Here is a 16667-nt window from a genome sequence, read left to right on the forward strand (position 1 = left end):
CTCATAAAAATATGCTTGCACAAATATTTTGGACAGGTAGAACAATCGATGTAGAGTTTCCAGTAAGTTTTTTTTGAAAGTTTTCATAAAATCTCACTTCAATTTTTTTCAATTTTCTAATTATACAAATAGGCCACAAAATATGAGACTTCTGATGCTCATTTTGTAGGGTTTTTTCCCTGGGATGAAAACAATGTCATAGGTCACATAAAAATCTTGATATTAGCCACTGTTTAGTAATAACCCACAGGCTTAAATCCTATTTTTAGTAATCAATTTGACTTATCTATGTGTTGATTTATTATTTAACAATTGATTTAATGGTCTACTCTAGTTGGGAGTAACCAAGATTCCAGCCACAGTAGAGTATGTTTTGTTTTATGCTACTGTTGTATATCTTAAAACCAGTGTTAGAACTAAGCTGAATATAAGTCTGATTTTAGACACTGGGTTAAGTTTTGAATGTAGCCTAAAGAAACTGCTTATAATTTATGTGAAAATCATTCTTAATCGTGAAACTGGTGATCTGTGTTTTCAAATTTAGCAGCTTTATTGAGTAAAGGAGGTCTGTTCAGCTGCTGATCAGGGCGCAAGAAAGGGGATGTTTTTAGCCACTTCTCACCAGAGAGCGAGATTGCAACAAGGAATTGGGAAAGGGGTCCTGCTTCCTATTTTCACAGCCTAAATTACTTGCGGGAGGGTACTGGACATATCATACACCTTTCACTGATCAGACCTCCTTCATCTACTGTGGATGCTGGCTGTTTAAGCTAGCACGAGGGCACATTTATGAGTATTACAGGAAAACTACAGGGTCCCTTGGCATCCACTGAGGAAGTAGAATCTATGGATACGGAGGGCTGATTATATATAACCTTAATGAATACACAGCAATTACAGATCTGTAAGTCTAGGGGGTTATTCACACTGTGAAAATAATTCCGGATGAATCTAGGTTAAAACACTGTTGTTCACATGCATCTTGAATGCACCCAATTAAGGTTTTTTTGGGGGAGGGCTGCCAACCCCCCCTCCACTTAATCTGGGATAATCAAAATCAGGGTTTCCCCCAAGTTTTAAAAAAAGATCTGCATCATTGATAGTGTGAATAACCGATGTGAACAGACTCAAATAAACCTGGGATAAAACTCTGCATGCCACAAAATGGATTCTGAATGCATTTGCAGCATCAATTCTATCTTTATTCGAATGCTTGCATGTATGATCAACTGAACTGGTAGAGATGCACATCGATGCAGATCAATAGTATGAATAACAAACCCGGAATGTGTGAATGAGATCATTCACATCATCACGCTAAAAAAAAGTTTGAATGGCCCCTAGGTTACCAATCCATAATTGCAATACAGAAAGCCAGCCTGTTCCATTGAAAAACAGCCTTCCCTACCATCAACTCAAGAAAACATTCTGCAAGTGGAAATACACATAATGTTTTTGAACTCTGATAATTTGTATCCAATGTGGATATATCTTGTACAGCTCATAGACTACTGTGTATTTAGAACAAGGAAGCTTACCCAGAGTAGAGCTTTTATAAAACAAAATGTTGTTCTTTTGTGTTTAATAAAAACCTCCATGATTTTCATTAAATCTGTTGTTGTTTTTTTACAAAAGTAAAGAGTTCACTAGGAAAAATATACTATACCTTCTAACAGTAATCCATAGTTGACTTATAAACATATTTCCCTACGCTCATGAATCTACTAAAGAAGGAAAATTATTCAAAATTGCAACCTGAAATTTTGTTCTCAGTTGATTATTCTCAGCATCCTTTTTTTCTATCTGACACTGCAGGTGGTTTTGCACGGACTGTATTGATTCAGAATGGCGCGATACGTTTAGCACATTAGCCTGAAATATAGAAGATAATTCAATATAATTTGCAAAGTCAATGTAGAATGAATCTTCATACTCAATTGATTACATCCTAATTTCCCTGGTCACATAATGAGAAGGCATGACCTACTAGAAAAGACGATAATGCTAGGGAAGGTAGAAGGCAGTAGAAAGAGAGGAAGATCGCATCTCAGATGAATAGACTCAATCAGGGAGCCCATGGGCCTGAGTCTGCAGGACCTAACCAGAGCAGTGGAGGATAAGGGGTCCTGAAGATGACTCATCCACAAGGTCGCTATGAGTCAGGGTTGACTAGAGAACAGTTAAAAATATAATAATAATAATAATAAATGCTTTATTTATATACCGCCCTTCTTCCAATCAGGGCGGTGTACAACATAACAACAGGCACAATATACAAAAGCAATAAAACACATTAAAATATACTGTACATTAAAAACCACATACTAGCCAGCTCATCATTGGCCATCGGGGGGGGGGGGGGCTAACTAGAGCATATTTCGGGGAATGCTCGCTTAAACAGGAAGGTTTTTAAATCCTTCCTGAACTGGGCTAGGGTGGTAGCCGAGTGGAGCTCTATGGGCAACGTGTTCCAGAGGGTCGGGGCTGAGATGGTGAATGTCCTCCTTGCTGTGGAGGCTAGTCTTGCCCCAGGTACCCTCAGTAGCTGCCGCCCAGATGTTCTGAGTGTGCGGGGCGGATTGTATGGGGAGAGGCGGTCCTCAAGGTATCCTGGGCCCAAGCCATGTAGGGCTTTATAGGTTATAACCAACACCTTGTATTGCGCCCGGAAGCGAATGGGCAGCCAGTGCAGATCTTTAAGTACAGGTGTTATATGACTGGCCCTGGATGTACCAGTGACCAATCTGGCTGCCATGTTCTGTACCAATTGTAGCTTCCGGGTATGGTACAAGGGTTGCCCCATGTAGAGCGCGTTGCAGAAATCCAATCGAGAGGTTACCAGAGCATGTACCACCGTTTCAAGGTCCCTCTGGCCCAGGTAGGGACGCAGCTGGTGAATCAGCCGAAGCTGATAACAGGTGCTCCTGACTGTCGCATCCACCTGAGGTGTAAGGTGGAGCGACGAGTCAAGGAGCACCCCCAGACTGCGTAAAGAGTCCTTCACGGGAAGCGTGATCCCGTTCAGGGCAGGCGGAACCACCGCCATCCCTGGGCCAGGAGAACCTATCACGAGTACTTCCGTTTTCTCTGGATTCAGACTCCAGATATTTAGGAGAAACAGAGCTGTTGTTGTTGTGTGCCTTCAAGGAATTTCTGACTTATGATGACACTAAAGTGACCCTATAATGAGGTTTTCTTGGCAAGATTTGTTCAGAGGAGGTTTGCCATTGCCTTTCCCTGAGGCTGAGAGCATGTGACTTGTTCACCCAGTGAGTTTCATGACTGGGTGGGGAATCAAACTCTGGTCTCCAGCATCATAGTCAAACACTCAAACCGCTATGCCACACTGGTTCTCAGAAGAAACAGAGGCTCCAACTTTAAAAATCCATATAAAAACCTACATTTCAGCATTTATTTCAGAAGAAATGAAGAAAGAAAGCAACACGTCATGTCTCACAGCTTTAATGTGATTTAGTCTAGGTAAAACTACTGGTAATTTCTGCAACTTGTTTGTGGATCACTTTTATTTTTCTATTATATGCCCCATTTTCAACATTAAGCTCAGAGCAATGAACAATATGAAAGGAAAATAATAATAATAATAATCATCATCATCATCATCTATGCATACAATTTCAAGATCTAAGAAAAAGGCATTATCATGTACAAAATACAGCAAATATAAATGAAGAAGTATAAAACAAAACTCTCTAAACACTAGATGCTTTTCTGATCTCTGTTCTTCACCAGCAATGGGAGCAGCTATTGCAGCAACACAATGAGTCAGGAAGTGCATGGGTTGCTGAGAAGGGAGGAAGAGAATAAACAATGGCCAAAGGAAGCACATATTCAAGCATAAGGAGGCATTACATTTGTGCATGCTACAACTTTGTATATGTGGTGCACTGGTTTGAGTGTTGGATCTGAATCTCTACTCTGCCATAGAAACCCACTGGGTGACAACAGTTCAGCCCCAGAGGAAAGAAATGGCAACCTCCTCCTGAACAATCTTGCCAAGAACACTCAGTGATAAGTTCACCTTAGGGTTGCTACAATTTGGAAATGACTTGCAGACACACAACAACATCACTAACATGTCAGTCAAAATATACACTCTCAAGCTGCAATCAACACTCATTTACCTAGGTGTAAGCTCTACTGAACATAGTTGGACATACTTTTGAATACAGCTACACATGATTGTTCCACATGAGTTCAGTGTGACTGAATCCTAAGTAACTGTTTATAGGAGCACATCCAAAAGCAAAGAAATCAACTCTAGGAAGAATATTCATTCAATTAAAAGAAACTAGCTACTGCAGAACCCATTAAACAGGAAAGTAATATACTGTAGATATAATGGCACAGCTGCTGAGGCAAACTATAAAATGTATATAAAATATGTATTCAAAGGGAATTAATTGTCCACTTACTTTCTCTTGGTGAAGCTGACTTGAAAGCTCTAAAAGATGCCTCTCTTTTTGAGTAACTTCAGTTCTAAGACTCTTTAAAGTGGAGAAGAAACACACACACACACACATTTATATTTTCACTGGACAGAGAGGATGGAGTACAGTACAGAAACAGTAAGTATTCTGGCTTTAGTTTTATGGCTCAGGGTTCATTGACATGCTGCTAGGCCAAAGAATACTGTAGATAACATACACATAAGAAGCCATGTAAAAGTTCATTAAACATACATACAATAACACGGTCACCCTGTTGCCATGCTGTTTAATCTTTTTCAAAAATATTGAAAGTAAAGCAGTAACTATGTACACTGTACGTGTATTACTTCAATGTGTTCATTAAGATCACAAATCAATGCAGTGTTGCACTAGTGGGTAACCACTAGCGCAATAAACTTTCTTCCCCCACCCAGTGCATCCACACTGCCTCAAAACCAGCTCCAAGAGGGTTCTCAAGGACAGGTCTTAGAAGCACATAGGCTGCAATGAGAAGAAAAGAGAGACCAGGGCGCTTTACAGACCGCCCAAAAAGGGCGGTCTGCTGGCGCTTCCATTTCCACTGCCGGGAAGCCTCAGCCTCCAAACAGGGAGGGTTCCCAGCGGTGGAAAAAGAAGCCGCAAAAAGCGGCTTCTTTTTGCTTCGCGCTTGCGAAGCACGAGTGTGCAAGTGGCGCACTTGTGACGTCGCAAGTGCAGGGGGACATGTGGACGCTAAGCATCCAGCACGTCAAGATGGCGGCGCCCATGTGTATAGGGTGCCGCCATTTTGTACGTGCTCGGCACGTACTAGGGTTAGGGCGTCCAGAAGGGGCGCCCTTTCGTAACCCTAGTACGTGCCAAGCACGTACTTTTTGCCCATGCGGAACAGGCCTAGATTATCTATAAGAACTTGGATTTTGCTCTGGATACCAAAAACAAACTTACTACAATTTCCATTTCATTGTCAGTTAACCGCTTTATCAGTTCTTCAATCTGTTTACTGATAATCTGGAGGAAAAAAGAATGGGGCAAAATTGATTAAAGGTCAGTTAATGTGGAATGGAATAGTGTAGTTTAATATATTTCCTGTGACATCAAACTCTCAAAAGTGATAAAATAAACATAGTTATTTATTCACAGTATGGGAGAGCAAAGAAAGGTCACATGCACACTCCATTAAAACACCTGATCTGTGTAAAACTCATAAAGGTGGAGGTGGGCTTAGCAAAGTCTGTACTCTAAGTAAGTTAGAGAAAACAGTGTGTGCAAGAAAGTAATGAGAATTCCTTCTCTATTAAATTCCTTCTCTTAGCAAACTAATAATAGGTGTCTTGGTATAATTATTTATACCAACAAGGTTTACATTCATCATTTCTTTAGCAGCTGAACTCTGCAATAATACAGGAACAGGGCCAAAATGCCAACCCCTGTCAAAATCAGATAAACAGGAATGCCTAATTAGTTCTACAAATGCAGACAAAAGAATCTCAAGTTTGATTATTTAAATTATGTACATATTGAGTGAATTTGGACACAACAATAAGACATAATTTATTTTGGGAATGAGCATGAATATTGGCCCACCCTGAGCAATCACTCCTGCTTGGCTTCTCTTGCCAGCGAAAATGATTAAACTACTGTAATCAAGAAATTTCCACCCATGGGTTATTGAAGTTAGAATTGGACTCTCTACCTTGTTGCTCTACTAAGAAATCATAAACTATAGTTTATTCTTGGTTTATAATCTTGGTTTGACAGATGGGTGACAAGCAAGGGATCTGAGACCCAGTATTACTGCCTGGGAATGGAGGTTTCCTGCTTTGTTTATCTACTCTTTCCTCATAAGCCATGATCATTATATCCAAACTGAGCCATGTTGTTAATAAAAGATGGGGAGGGGAGGAGAATGTGGTGGGACAGGACTGCAACGTGGTTCATGTTGACAATTTAAAGTTGTCTGATGACGAAAAAAGAAAAATCAATTATTTGTATGTTGGAACACAGCACCTTTGATCACCCCTCTCTAAATCACAAATCCCAGGATTCTGTAAGATTGAAACATGACAGTTACTGGAATAATAATGCTATAATGCTGTAGTGTGACTGGGCCTTAAGGTTAAATTTTTCTTCATCAGTAGAGAAGAAAATGGAGGTGCACATGGTTACAATCTGTAACTATATCATTCTTGTGTTGCCATACTGACGTTATTCACAAGTGTGCAACTTGCAAGTGGCAGACTGTATTAAGTGGTAAACTGAAGTCCGCCTTTTCTGAAGTAGGCTGATTAGCAAGGAAGGTTCCTACATCTCATGCTAGATGTAGACAGTTACAGGTTTCTTATGCAAGCATGCCTAATGCAAGATGGAGAAGATCTAAGAAATCTTGTGGAGATGGAAGATCACAGTTTTCCACAGAACACAGTCAAACTGGATCTATCTGGAAACAACTGTGGAAGCAACTGGATGGGAAAAGGGGCTTGATTTGGGAGAGGGACACCTGGGAGAAAGAGCTGCATACACTAGGCCAGGGGTAGGCAACCTGCGGCCCACGGGCCAGATGCAGCCCAACAAGTCCTTGGGACCGGCCCCAGTCGGGTCCTGCCACCAATTGCCGCCAGAGCCTTTGGCTTCTCGTGTGAGGGCGTTGGGGCCTTTGGCCTATCAGGAGGAGGTGGGCAAGGGGGGCAATCGTCTATAGAAGCCTCCGAAACATGCATTTATATTAACATTTTTTTAAAAATCAGCAATTTTTTTGCGTGTCCTCCACTTTTTATAAAAGTGCCCTCCATTTGAAAATTTTGTCCTACATTTGTCCCAGTTTATTTATTTAATTTTTTAAAAAAATATTTAATTATTTATTTTTGGCTTCGGCCCCCCAGTTGTCTGAGGGACAGCAACCTGGCCCCCGGCTCAAAAAGTTTGCCTACCCCTGCACTAAGCAAATCAAAAAGATGGAATCCTTATTTACAAAGTGACATAATGATAATTAGCTCTTGGATTACACTTGGCTATTGTGGACTAGTCATAAACAAAGAGAAACACAAACAGTTTTCAGGATAGGGCACTTGAGAACAAACTTGAGAAGCAGACACAGTATTATTATCTTAATCCAAAACAATTTAGCAATACTTAAAAGTGCTGCTGATCAGTGTTATGCCTGATTATGTTTTCTGGACATCCTCTTACTTCTTTGTCCTTGCTTGCTCTAAGTAGGTGTTGTAACAGCCCCTTCATATTTCTGAGAACCTCTAGCTCCTTTAACAGTAAATCCTCTTGCATAGAGATCTTTATCATATCTGATGCAGAAACGTAACAAGCCTGACAAAATATTAAATTGCAATTAACTTGTTTTTCAAAATTAAAAAAAATCACTTTGTCAATCCAATTTCACAATGGTGATCACTTTAAAAGAACAAACAGACCCATATATCATGTAAATACATAGAACTAATGTCAATACTCAAAGGCGATGCTGCAATGCATCTCACAGATGGGCATAGAGCCTGTACAGACTGGCTTCTGGGCTGCTTGGGAGTGTGGTGTTTAGATGCTGCACACCCCAAAAAGGTCCAGAAGTCACCCTGGCCAACCAGATGTGGGCGGCTTCCAGCCCCTCTGGGGTCATGGTGTTTACATGCTGTACACCCCTGGAGCAGCCAAAAGCCACCCTGGGGCTGTGCTGGGGACAGCAAAGGCGGCCTTTAACTAGCCCAAATAGAATCTTTTCTGCTTCCATTTGGGCTGGCATCAGGGCAAATTGGGGCTGCAGTGTGTGTTTGCTGCGGCTCCAGAGCAACTAGCTCCAGGGCGGCCCCACTTTGCCCTTTTGCGGCAGCCTGTTCCACCCCATAATCCTCCATTCTATTAAAAGAGCCTTAGCAAGCTTTTGTTTCAACTGAAGCGGCATTATCATCATCATCATTATCCCTTTCCCTTGACTCAAGGTTGTTTCCAGCAGTTATAACAAACACAGTTGCATAGGACTTTATAAGTCTATGGGTCTTCATGGAGAGTGTAACATTATCTAGCACAGTGCTTCTCAATTATTTTCTGTCATGCCCCCCCCCCCCCGGAAGAAGAAAACATTTCACGCCCACCGCGCGACTGTAAATAGTATCATTTGTCTATAAAATTGGTCAAACGAGCCCCCCCTTTACAGAGCCTCACACCCCCCCTTTACGGAGCCTCGCGCCCCCTCTCCCCCTGGATCCTTACTCCCTGAACTACCTTTTCACTCACCAAGAGCACTTCTGTCTTGTCTGGATTAAGGCCCCGTACAGAGAGGCTAAAATAAAGCTGCTTCGGGTCACTTTGGAGGTATGCTGTTTAAATGACGCATGCCTCCTAAGAGTCCGGAAGCCACGCCAAAGTTGTGTTTTAATTTAAGTCAGGTTTTGCAAAAATGTAATGTTTTGCAAATTGTGCATGGTGTGTATATGCTGTGGCTGCTAGTATGTTCTCTTATCAAAGCAATCAAACTGGAAAGCACAGAAAAAGCTGTTGAAAAAAAGAAGGCAGAAAAGAGTGCAGCTAGGACAGTCATTAGGCTGTTATCTCCCATCTTATGTGAAAGGTGGGATATAAATTCAATAAATAAAGTAAAATTAAAAATAGCCTCATCAAGATTCCTGACTGGAGGTTATACTAGAAAAACAGAAGAGACATAATCTCCACATACATTCCACATAACATGTATACTTGTGCTAAAGTTGCAGATAACTAAACGTGGATCAACAAAGTCCTAGCATAAGTGGAAAATACATCTATTCATGCAAGGGAGGGGCCCATAGTTTCTCCAAATTCACTTTCTGTCTGCAGATACTGAAACCGATACCCTGTCCCTGATAGACCCTAACCCCCAAAGTGACTCTTTAAGACTGGACACAGAGGGCTCAAAGAGGGAAAGGGCAAGAAAATCCAATTCCAGAAAGGGAATGTAACTCAAGGTTCTTAGCATCCAAGCCACAGGCCATATGTTGTTGGACTATAACTCCCATCAACCTTTACCTTTGGCTGAGCAGGCTAGGATTGTCAGGATTTGCAGTCCAATCATATTTAGAGGATAACATGTTTTGCACCTCTGCTGTAGGCTGTATTTGAAAGTGCTTATTTCAAGGTAGTAATGAGATGGATTACTTCTGGTAGGTCATTCTATAATCTTGGGGCCACGGCAGTGAATGCCTTATGTGAAGTTGTCATTAACCTGGTACAGTATTATAATATTCTAGTAAGAACTTCCCAGATGTTCTGAGAGTGCAGGGCAGATTATGAAGGGAGAAGCACTCCCGCAAGTAACTCGGACCCGAGCCATATAGGAAATGACTTGAAGGCACTCAACAACAATTTCAGGAACACTTCTTTCTTACTAGTTCAACTTACTTTTGAAATTCTAACAAGAGTTTCTCTAAATGATGGCAAAAAAAGTTCTGCTGATCCAATTGCCAACTCTGCTTCATGAAGCTTTTTCTGGAAAGTGACTTTGTCATTCATGGCATCTTTCCATAACCTAATTAGGAAAAGATATAAAGAAAAGGACAACGCACACTGTAAAACACAGAAACAAACTTACTAGTACTAAGCCTTAACTATTCTGCATGTAAACAATAATTGTTGGGAGGTGAATGGTTCTTTTGGACTTGTATAATAGCTTTTTACTTTCTACTAAGGGTTTGGGTTTTTTGTTTTGTTGGTTTTTTTTTTTTTTTGCCTGAGTACATTCCATGGATTTAAACCACCATTTTACTTAGCACTGCTTCATACATCCATCATTTCAACAGAGAAATATTTTGTTTAGAGACCCCCTCGAAATCCACATGTTGCATGCATATGTATGGCCTGTGCCCACAAAGTACTGATGCAATGTAAAGCCATGATGAATCAGAAGTTGCCAGAAAACAGCAAAACACATGTGCAATTACTACATTTGCTGATCCACATGCAACTTTCATATTACCTCCTTGGAACAGTGATTTATGTGTGGAAAATGTACACCATGAACAGCCAGCCCTCTTAGGCTACATGTCTCTTTTAAAATGCAACGTGACTTATGCTGTTTCTTCAGCAAGATGTAGGTGAATTTTAAGAAGGAAACTGCTCCTAGAGCTCTAAAAGGAATTTCTAAACAAAAGGGTAAAACAGACGGGCAGGAGTGGCTTGAAGCTGCCCCTTCCAAGGACGGATTGGGCCATAGCAAACACACATCATGGCCCCAATCCGCCTTTTCCCCTGCCGAAAAAGGAACGGAAAAGATCTGCTCCTTCTTCGGCCAGGGAAAGGGTGGCTTTTCCTGCTCTGCTGCATCTCAACTAAGAGCGTGCTACTTGGTGTTGCAGACAAATAGGGGCTGCAAAACAGTCTGTATATAGCAGCTTTCCACTTGTATGGCTCCATCAGCACAGACAGGAAGAGATGGTAGATTCATACTACTGAGTGGTCCATGCATTCCAGTTTGTTCCTACCCTTCTCACACAACTATGGCTGCATCTGCACTTCAAAAATAAACCAACTTGACATTGCTTTAACTGCCATGGCTCCATTATATGGAATCCTGGGATTTGTAGTGTGTTGTGGCACCAGAGCTTTCTAGCAGAGGAGGCTTAATATCTGAAAAAACTACAATTTCCAGAATTCCATAGCACTGTTCTCTGCTTTGTGCAGAGAGGGAAGAATCGCAAAAGCATCTGGCTACATCCTCACAGAAAGTAGTTACAGCAAAATGATGTTATCATTTTGTGCCTGGCTACAGTGAGACACTTCTGTGATCCTGCCCCTTCGCCATGAAGCAGGCAATGGCAGGGTGATGGTGGTGATGCTTCAGAGATTTTTCAGTGAGGTCAGCTTTGGGTACTGTGGAAGGAGGTAGGGAATACCAGCCCCTGCAGTGTCCAAAAAAGAACATACTGTATGTGCACTTAAGGGAAACTTACGAGTATATATGTCCCTAACGGGATGCCAGACAATATCTGGCGGACTACAGGTTTCTCACTGCTTATGTACATAACCGTCATCTAACAAACATTCCCACTACCTTAACAGAGAAAAGAAAGTGAGCTTTTTTTAAAAATCAAACTAGCTTTAACGTTTAACACAGTATTTCAGTTTGTTTAAAAATGTCTGGATATTAAATATGATTTCATTCCTAGTCTGTGTGCTTTTCAAAATTAAAGAAGTGTATTCTGAAACATTATTGATAGAGTAATTTTAAATTTAAGCCCATCTCTTTAGATCGTCTAATTCTAATTCACAACCTGGTAAGTTCTCAGGCATCTTGGGGTGCACCTACACTGTAGATATAATGCAGTTTGACACCACTTTAATTACCATGGCTCCATTCTATGTGTAGTTTTGTGAGGCAGCACTCTTTGGCAGAGGAGGCGAAAGACCTTCTAAAAATACAAATCCCAGGATTCCACAGGGTGGAGCTACAGCACTTAAAGTGGTGTCAAACCACATTATTTCTACAGTGTAGATGCACCCTTGGATTACAACTCACGGTTGGGCAATGCAGTTGGCATCATATTCAGGAAGGTTTCTCAAGTACTTGGAGGTAAATATATATATATATGTGTGTGTGTGATAACTGTCCATGATAACTGTCATCCTTTGGCCTGCGAGGGAGTGAACAGGCAGGCCCAGCTCCATCAGGGCTAGCCTGAAGAAGAAGAGCCCTCCCTCCAGTCCATCTACCTTGGTCCAGACCTCAGAGGGAGAGAATAACTACTTGACCTCTTCCCCTTTCCCACCACCATTTCCTTCTCTTTTTGTGTCGTGTCTTTTAGATTGTAAGCCTGAGGTCAGGGAACCATCTAATTAAAAATAATAATTGTAAGCCACTCTGATAGCCTTTAGGGCTGAAGGGCAGGGTATGAATACCATAAATAAATAAATAAATAAATAAAATTTACAACAGCTTTGCATGAAAGCTTTTTGAACAAATTACAAAAAAATTCTAGAAAACATCTTAGCTGGATATACTTGTCTCACCACTTAATCTTAAAGCATACCATGTTGTTTCACCTTCACTGAGGCTTTCTTCCATGGAGCTGTTCTGGGACTTTCCTTGAAGGCATGGCAACAGTTCTTTCATCTTAGTCCGGTGTTTATCCACAAGACTGCTGTATGACCTCCAGTCTTCTTTCAAGGATTCTAATTCTGTGCTTCCTGGAAGCTTTAAAAATATTGGTTTTGTTTCACTCCAAAGTATATATTTTTCTCCACTGTTCATGTTCTAGCAAATGTAAAATACAGGTACTGGGCCTCCAATCCAGATTAAGAATGCAACCTTACTTCCACCAATGGAGTTCTGGATTGGGTTGGGCATGATAAGCTTATCGTGAGGTAAAAATGATAGGGAAAGAATGTAGCTGCTAACTACTTTATATACTGGTATATAAGTCTAACGTACTCATCAAAAAAAAAAAAAAAAAAAAGGATTATCCCCTTCTCTGAGTTCAGTAGAGATTAGTCTGTCCTGGGAGAACCTAAAAGAAGCACTGATCCCCTCTACTGTCTCTGCTGTAGCACCACTTTTGTCTTTTTTGAATGCTGGGGCAGGAAAATGACAGTAATGTTTCCTTAAATGCTTCTCCTCAAAGGTGTGTTGAGACTAGACAGGGTCAGTGCTTCTTTTAGGTTCTCTCAGAACAAACTAAACTCTCACCTTTTGCCACTCTGCTCAGAGACAGGGATTCCAGCAATAAGGAGTCAAGCTTTGAAGGATCTGAATAAGACATTTCTGTATGTTTGTCAGCTTTTTTAGCTTAAAGTCCAACAAAGTTAAAATTTAAAGTTAAAGGCTATAATCACTGCTAACATAGGTCCAAAACACACAGCAGAAATCATAAAGTTTGAGACCACTTTAACTGCCCTGGCTCAGGGCTAGGGAATCCTGGGATTTGGAGTTTATTGTGGCACCAGGCTCTCTGACACAGAAGGCTAAATGTTTTACAAAACTACAGTTCCTAGAATTCCCTAGCACTGAGCCAGGCCAGTTAAAGCGGTCTCAGACTGGATTATTTCTGCAGTGTGTTTTGGACCATAGTTGTAATTTTCTTTGCTTTGTTTTTACATCCTTTTTGACATGCATGTGTTTTCTTCATCCCACTCATGCCTGGTCACTTCACCCACACACTGTACAGCCACCATTTACTGTACTTCAATCCTCATCCATTCACAATCAATTACGCCTGCCATAATGTTGTTTCTTCTTTGACTTTTTTCCTTTGCTTCATCCTTTACATCCTTTGTTTCACGCCCCTAAATTTTATCAACTTATCCATCAGTCATATCAAAATTCCTAATTTTGGCCCTCAAACCTGCCCTTGACTGATACATGGGATCAAGTTATACCTGAATATACAGTTTATCTTTAAAGCAAGACAACTAAAGTGTAAAGTATTGGTTGTGTGCATTTCTGGAGAGCCTCCAATTGAGCCTCCACAGGGAAGTTGTTCCATATCTGGGGTGCCACAGCAGAGAAAGCCGTCTCCTCACACAGCATATTGCTCTAACTGATGGGACAAAGAGGAGGCCTCCTCCAAGAGACCATAAATCTTGGCAAGGTATACATATATAGAGAGCCATTCAAAAATTGAGATCACAAGCTGTCTTGGGCTTTAAATGTCATTAGTAGCACCCTGAATTCATTGGAATGAGGATTTTAATTAAGTGCAATCCTCATTCCAATTAATTTTTAGTGAAAATCATGCACAAAGGGTTTGAATACCTGTACCCTGAACACAGTAAAGCTGTGGCTGAGTCTGCACTGCAGAATTAATGCAGTTTGACACAACTTTAACTGCCATGGCTCCATGCTGTGGAATGCTGGAATTTGTAGTTTGTTGTGGCACCAAAACTCTGACAGAAAAGGCTAAGCAGCTCACAGAACAACAAATTCCAGGATTCCACAGCACTAAGCCATGCAGTTAAATCTGTAGTGCAGATGCAGCCTGTGATAACTAGACTACATGACAGAACTTCCCATTCTAATTAGCAGAGGATTTATTCTATACGTTTTCAAGCACATGAAAATACACATGAACAAAGATCTGTCCTTATGTCCATTTTGATTTTATTGTTGTTGTTGTGTGCCTTCAAGTCATTTCCCACTTATGGCGACCCTAAGGTGATAAGGTGAACCTATCATGAGGTTCTGTTCAAGATTTGTTCAGAGGGTGTTTGCCATTGCCTACCCCGAGGCTGAGAGAATATAACTTGTCCAAGGTCACCCAGTGCGCTTTCATAGCTAAGCGGACAATCAAACCCTGGTCTCCAGAGTTATTGTCCAACACTCAGATCACTATGCCACACTGGGTCTCATGTCCATCTTACCTAGAAATAAAAGTACTGTATCTTTATGATGAGTAATAAGCCAATATTTGCATTAATACTATTTGTACCCCTAATATTTCTTACATGGTTATCTGAGTTGTCTTCATTCTGAGAACTAATATACTTTCCAGGTTGGCTAGGTGTTTCTGTATCAAGATGATCTCTTTTAAAACTCAAATCACAGGACTGAATAACTGAACAAAGCCTGTCTGCTTCCCCAGATGTTAGGTATGGCATTGTTCTTGTTTCCTAAAAGCCAGAAAACATGGAAAACATATGAAAGTTACACAAATGGCAAAGGTAACCATGTTATCTACAAAATCATGGCAATACTTTTACTAGGCCAAACCAAAGATTTCATGTTTCCAAGAACTCTTAATCAGGCTAGACTGCAAGAAAGTAAAGGGATTTGGCTATCATTAGCCACAGTCTTCAAGATGGAATGTGTGGAGAAGCTGGAGACATTCAAATTATGTTCTGTGAGGTTTAGTAACCTGATTGCTGCTTGGATTGCCTCTTAGGCTGCTCATGATCTCTACATTTTGATACCAAAAAGATAAAACAAATGGGTCCTAGAACAGATCAAGCCTGAAATCTCTCTGGAAGCCAAAATGATTAAACTGAGGCTGTCGTACTTTGGCCATGTCATAAGAAGGTATGAATAAGTGGAAAAGACAATAATGCTAACAAAGGTTGAGGGAAGCAGAAAGAGATGAAGATGGATGAAACCTATTAAAGAGATCACGGGTATGAATTTACAGGAATGTAGTGGAGGATAGCGAGTCTTGAAGATGTCTCATCTGCAGGGTCACCATAAGTCAAAATTGACTAGAAGGCAGTTAACAACAACAAAAATTCCAGCTGTTACTTGGAAAAGCCTCCATTCCTATGTTAAATGCACAGGTTTCTTGGCAGGTACAAAATAGAAGAAGAGAAAAACAAGACAAGTTTTTCTATTATCAAAGCTGGAGACATTTTTAGATAGTGTAATGTTTTTAAGTCAGTGTTGCAATTTAATCACATTTGGATGTGACCTAAATAGGGTTGCCATAATTCTGGACCTCCAAACTGGGACAAATGTAGGACAAAAGTAGGACAAAATTTTCAAATGTAGGACACTTTTTAAAAAATGGAGGACACGCAAAAAATTGAGTTTTTTTTAAAAAATGTTAATATAAATGCATGTTTCTTAGGCATGATCAAAATGGAGGGCATTTTGGCATTGTTCCTAGACAGATGGCAGAAATGTACTTCCCTTTCTGGCCAACCTTCCTTCCCCATTCCAAGCAGCACATTTGGGCATTGAAGAGGAGGAAGAGTGGAAAAGGCAGAGGAGGAGGAGGAGGAGGAAGAAGGGGAGGAAGAGGGGAAGAAGAGGAGGAGGAGAAGAAGAGATGGAGAAGAAGAGGAGGAGGAAGAAGATGAAGAAGAGGAGGAAAAGGAGGAAGAAGGAAGAGGAAGAAGGGGAGGAAGAAGAGGAGGAGGAGGAGGAGGAGGAGAGAAGGAAGAAGAAGAGGAGGAAAAAGATGAAGAAGAAGGGGAGGAAGAAGAGGAGAAAGAAGGAGGAGGAAGGGGAGGAAGAAAAGGAGGAGGAGAAGAGGCAGAAGAAGAGAAGGAGGAGAAAGAGGAAAGGCTCTTTCCTCTGCCTGGCTGCCTCCGTCGCCAACGGAGGAAGCCAGGCAAGGGAATGGGGCCTCACTGAAGCGAAACTCCAAACCCCTGCCTGGCTGCCTCCATCGCTGTTTTGCCCCCTCGGGATTCCCCCCCCCCGCGACGGAGGCAGCCAGGCAGGGGTTTGGGGCTTCACTTCAGCCGTCCTCCAAGCCTGGAGGACTCCGCGATTGCGGAGGAGCCTCCAGGGCATGGCTAGGGCTTGGGAGACAGCCATCC

The 16667-nt window shown here is 41.3% G+C and overlaps 1 protein-coding gene across 6 annotated transcripts in view; it reads right to left on the reverse strand.

Annotated features, from left to right (window-relative positions):
• ODF2L (outer dense fiber of sperm tails 2 like) overlaps positions 1–15059 on the reverse strand; it is a 41710-nt gene extending 26651 nt beyond the window's left edge. Inside the window, exons 1-7 of one of the 6 annotated variants that reach the window (XM_042464788.1) lie at positions 14862–15054; positions 12452–12615; positions 9828–9954; positions 7635–7766; positions 5394–5456; positions 4434–4505; positions 1756–1872 (exon numbers count right to left, since the gene is read on the reverse strand). In XM_042464788.1, the coding sequence (XP_042320722.1) occupies positions 1756–1872; positions 4434–4505; positions 5394–5456; positions 7635–7766; positions 9828–9954; positions 12452–12615; positions 14862–15014 (828 nt within the window). In that variant the 5' untranslated portion in view covers positions 15015–15054. Of the gene's footprint in view, positions 1–1755; positions 1873–4433; positions 4506–5393; positions 5457–7634; positions 7767–9827; positions 9955–12451; positions 12616–14861 lie in introns of all 6 variants that reach the window. The other 5 variants (XM_042464789.1, XM_042464790.1, XM_042464791.1 and 2 more) reach the window with 5 other exon arrangements.
• Positions 15060–16667: the final 1608 nt, after the last annotated feature.

This window comes from Sceloporus undulatus, chromosome 4 (assembly GCF_019175285.1).
Source record: "Sceloporus undulatus isolate JIND9_A2432 ecotype Alabama chromosome 4, SceUnd_v1.1, whole genome shotgun sequence".
Lineage (NCBI taxonomy): Eukaryota > Metazoa > Chordata > Lepidosauria > Squamata > Phrynosomatidae > Sceloporus > Sceloporus undulatus.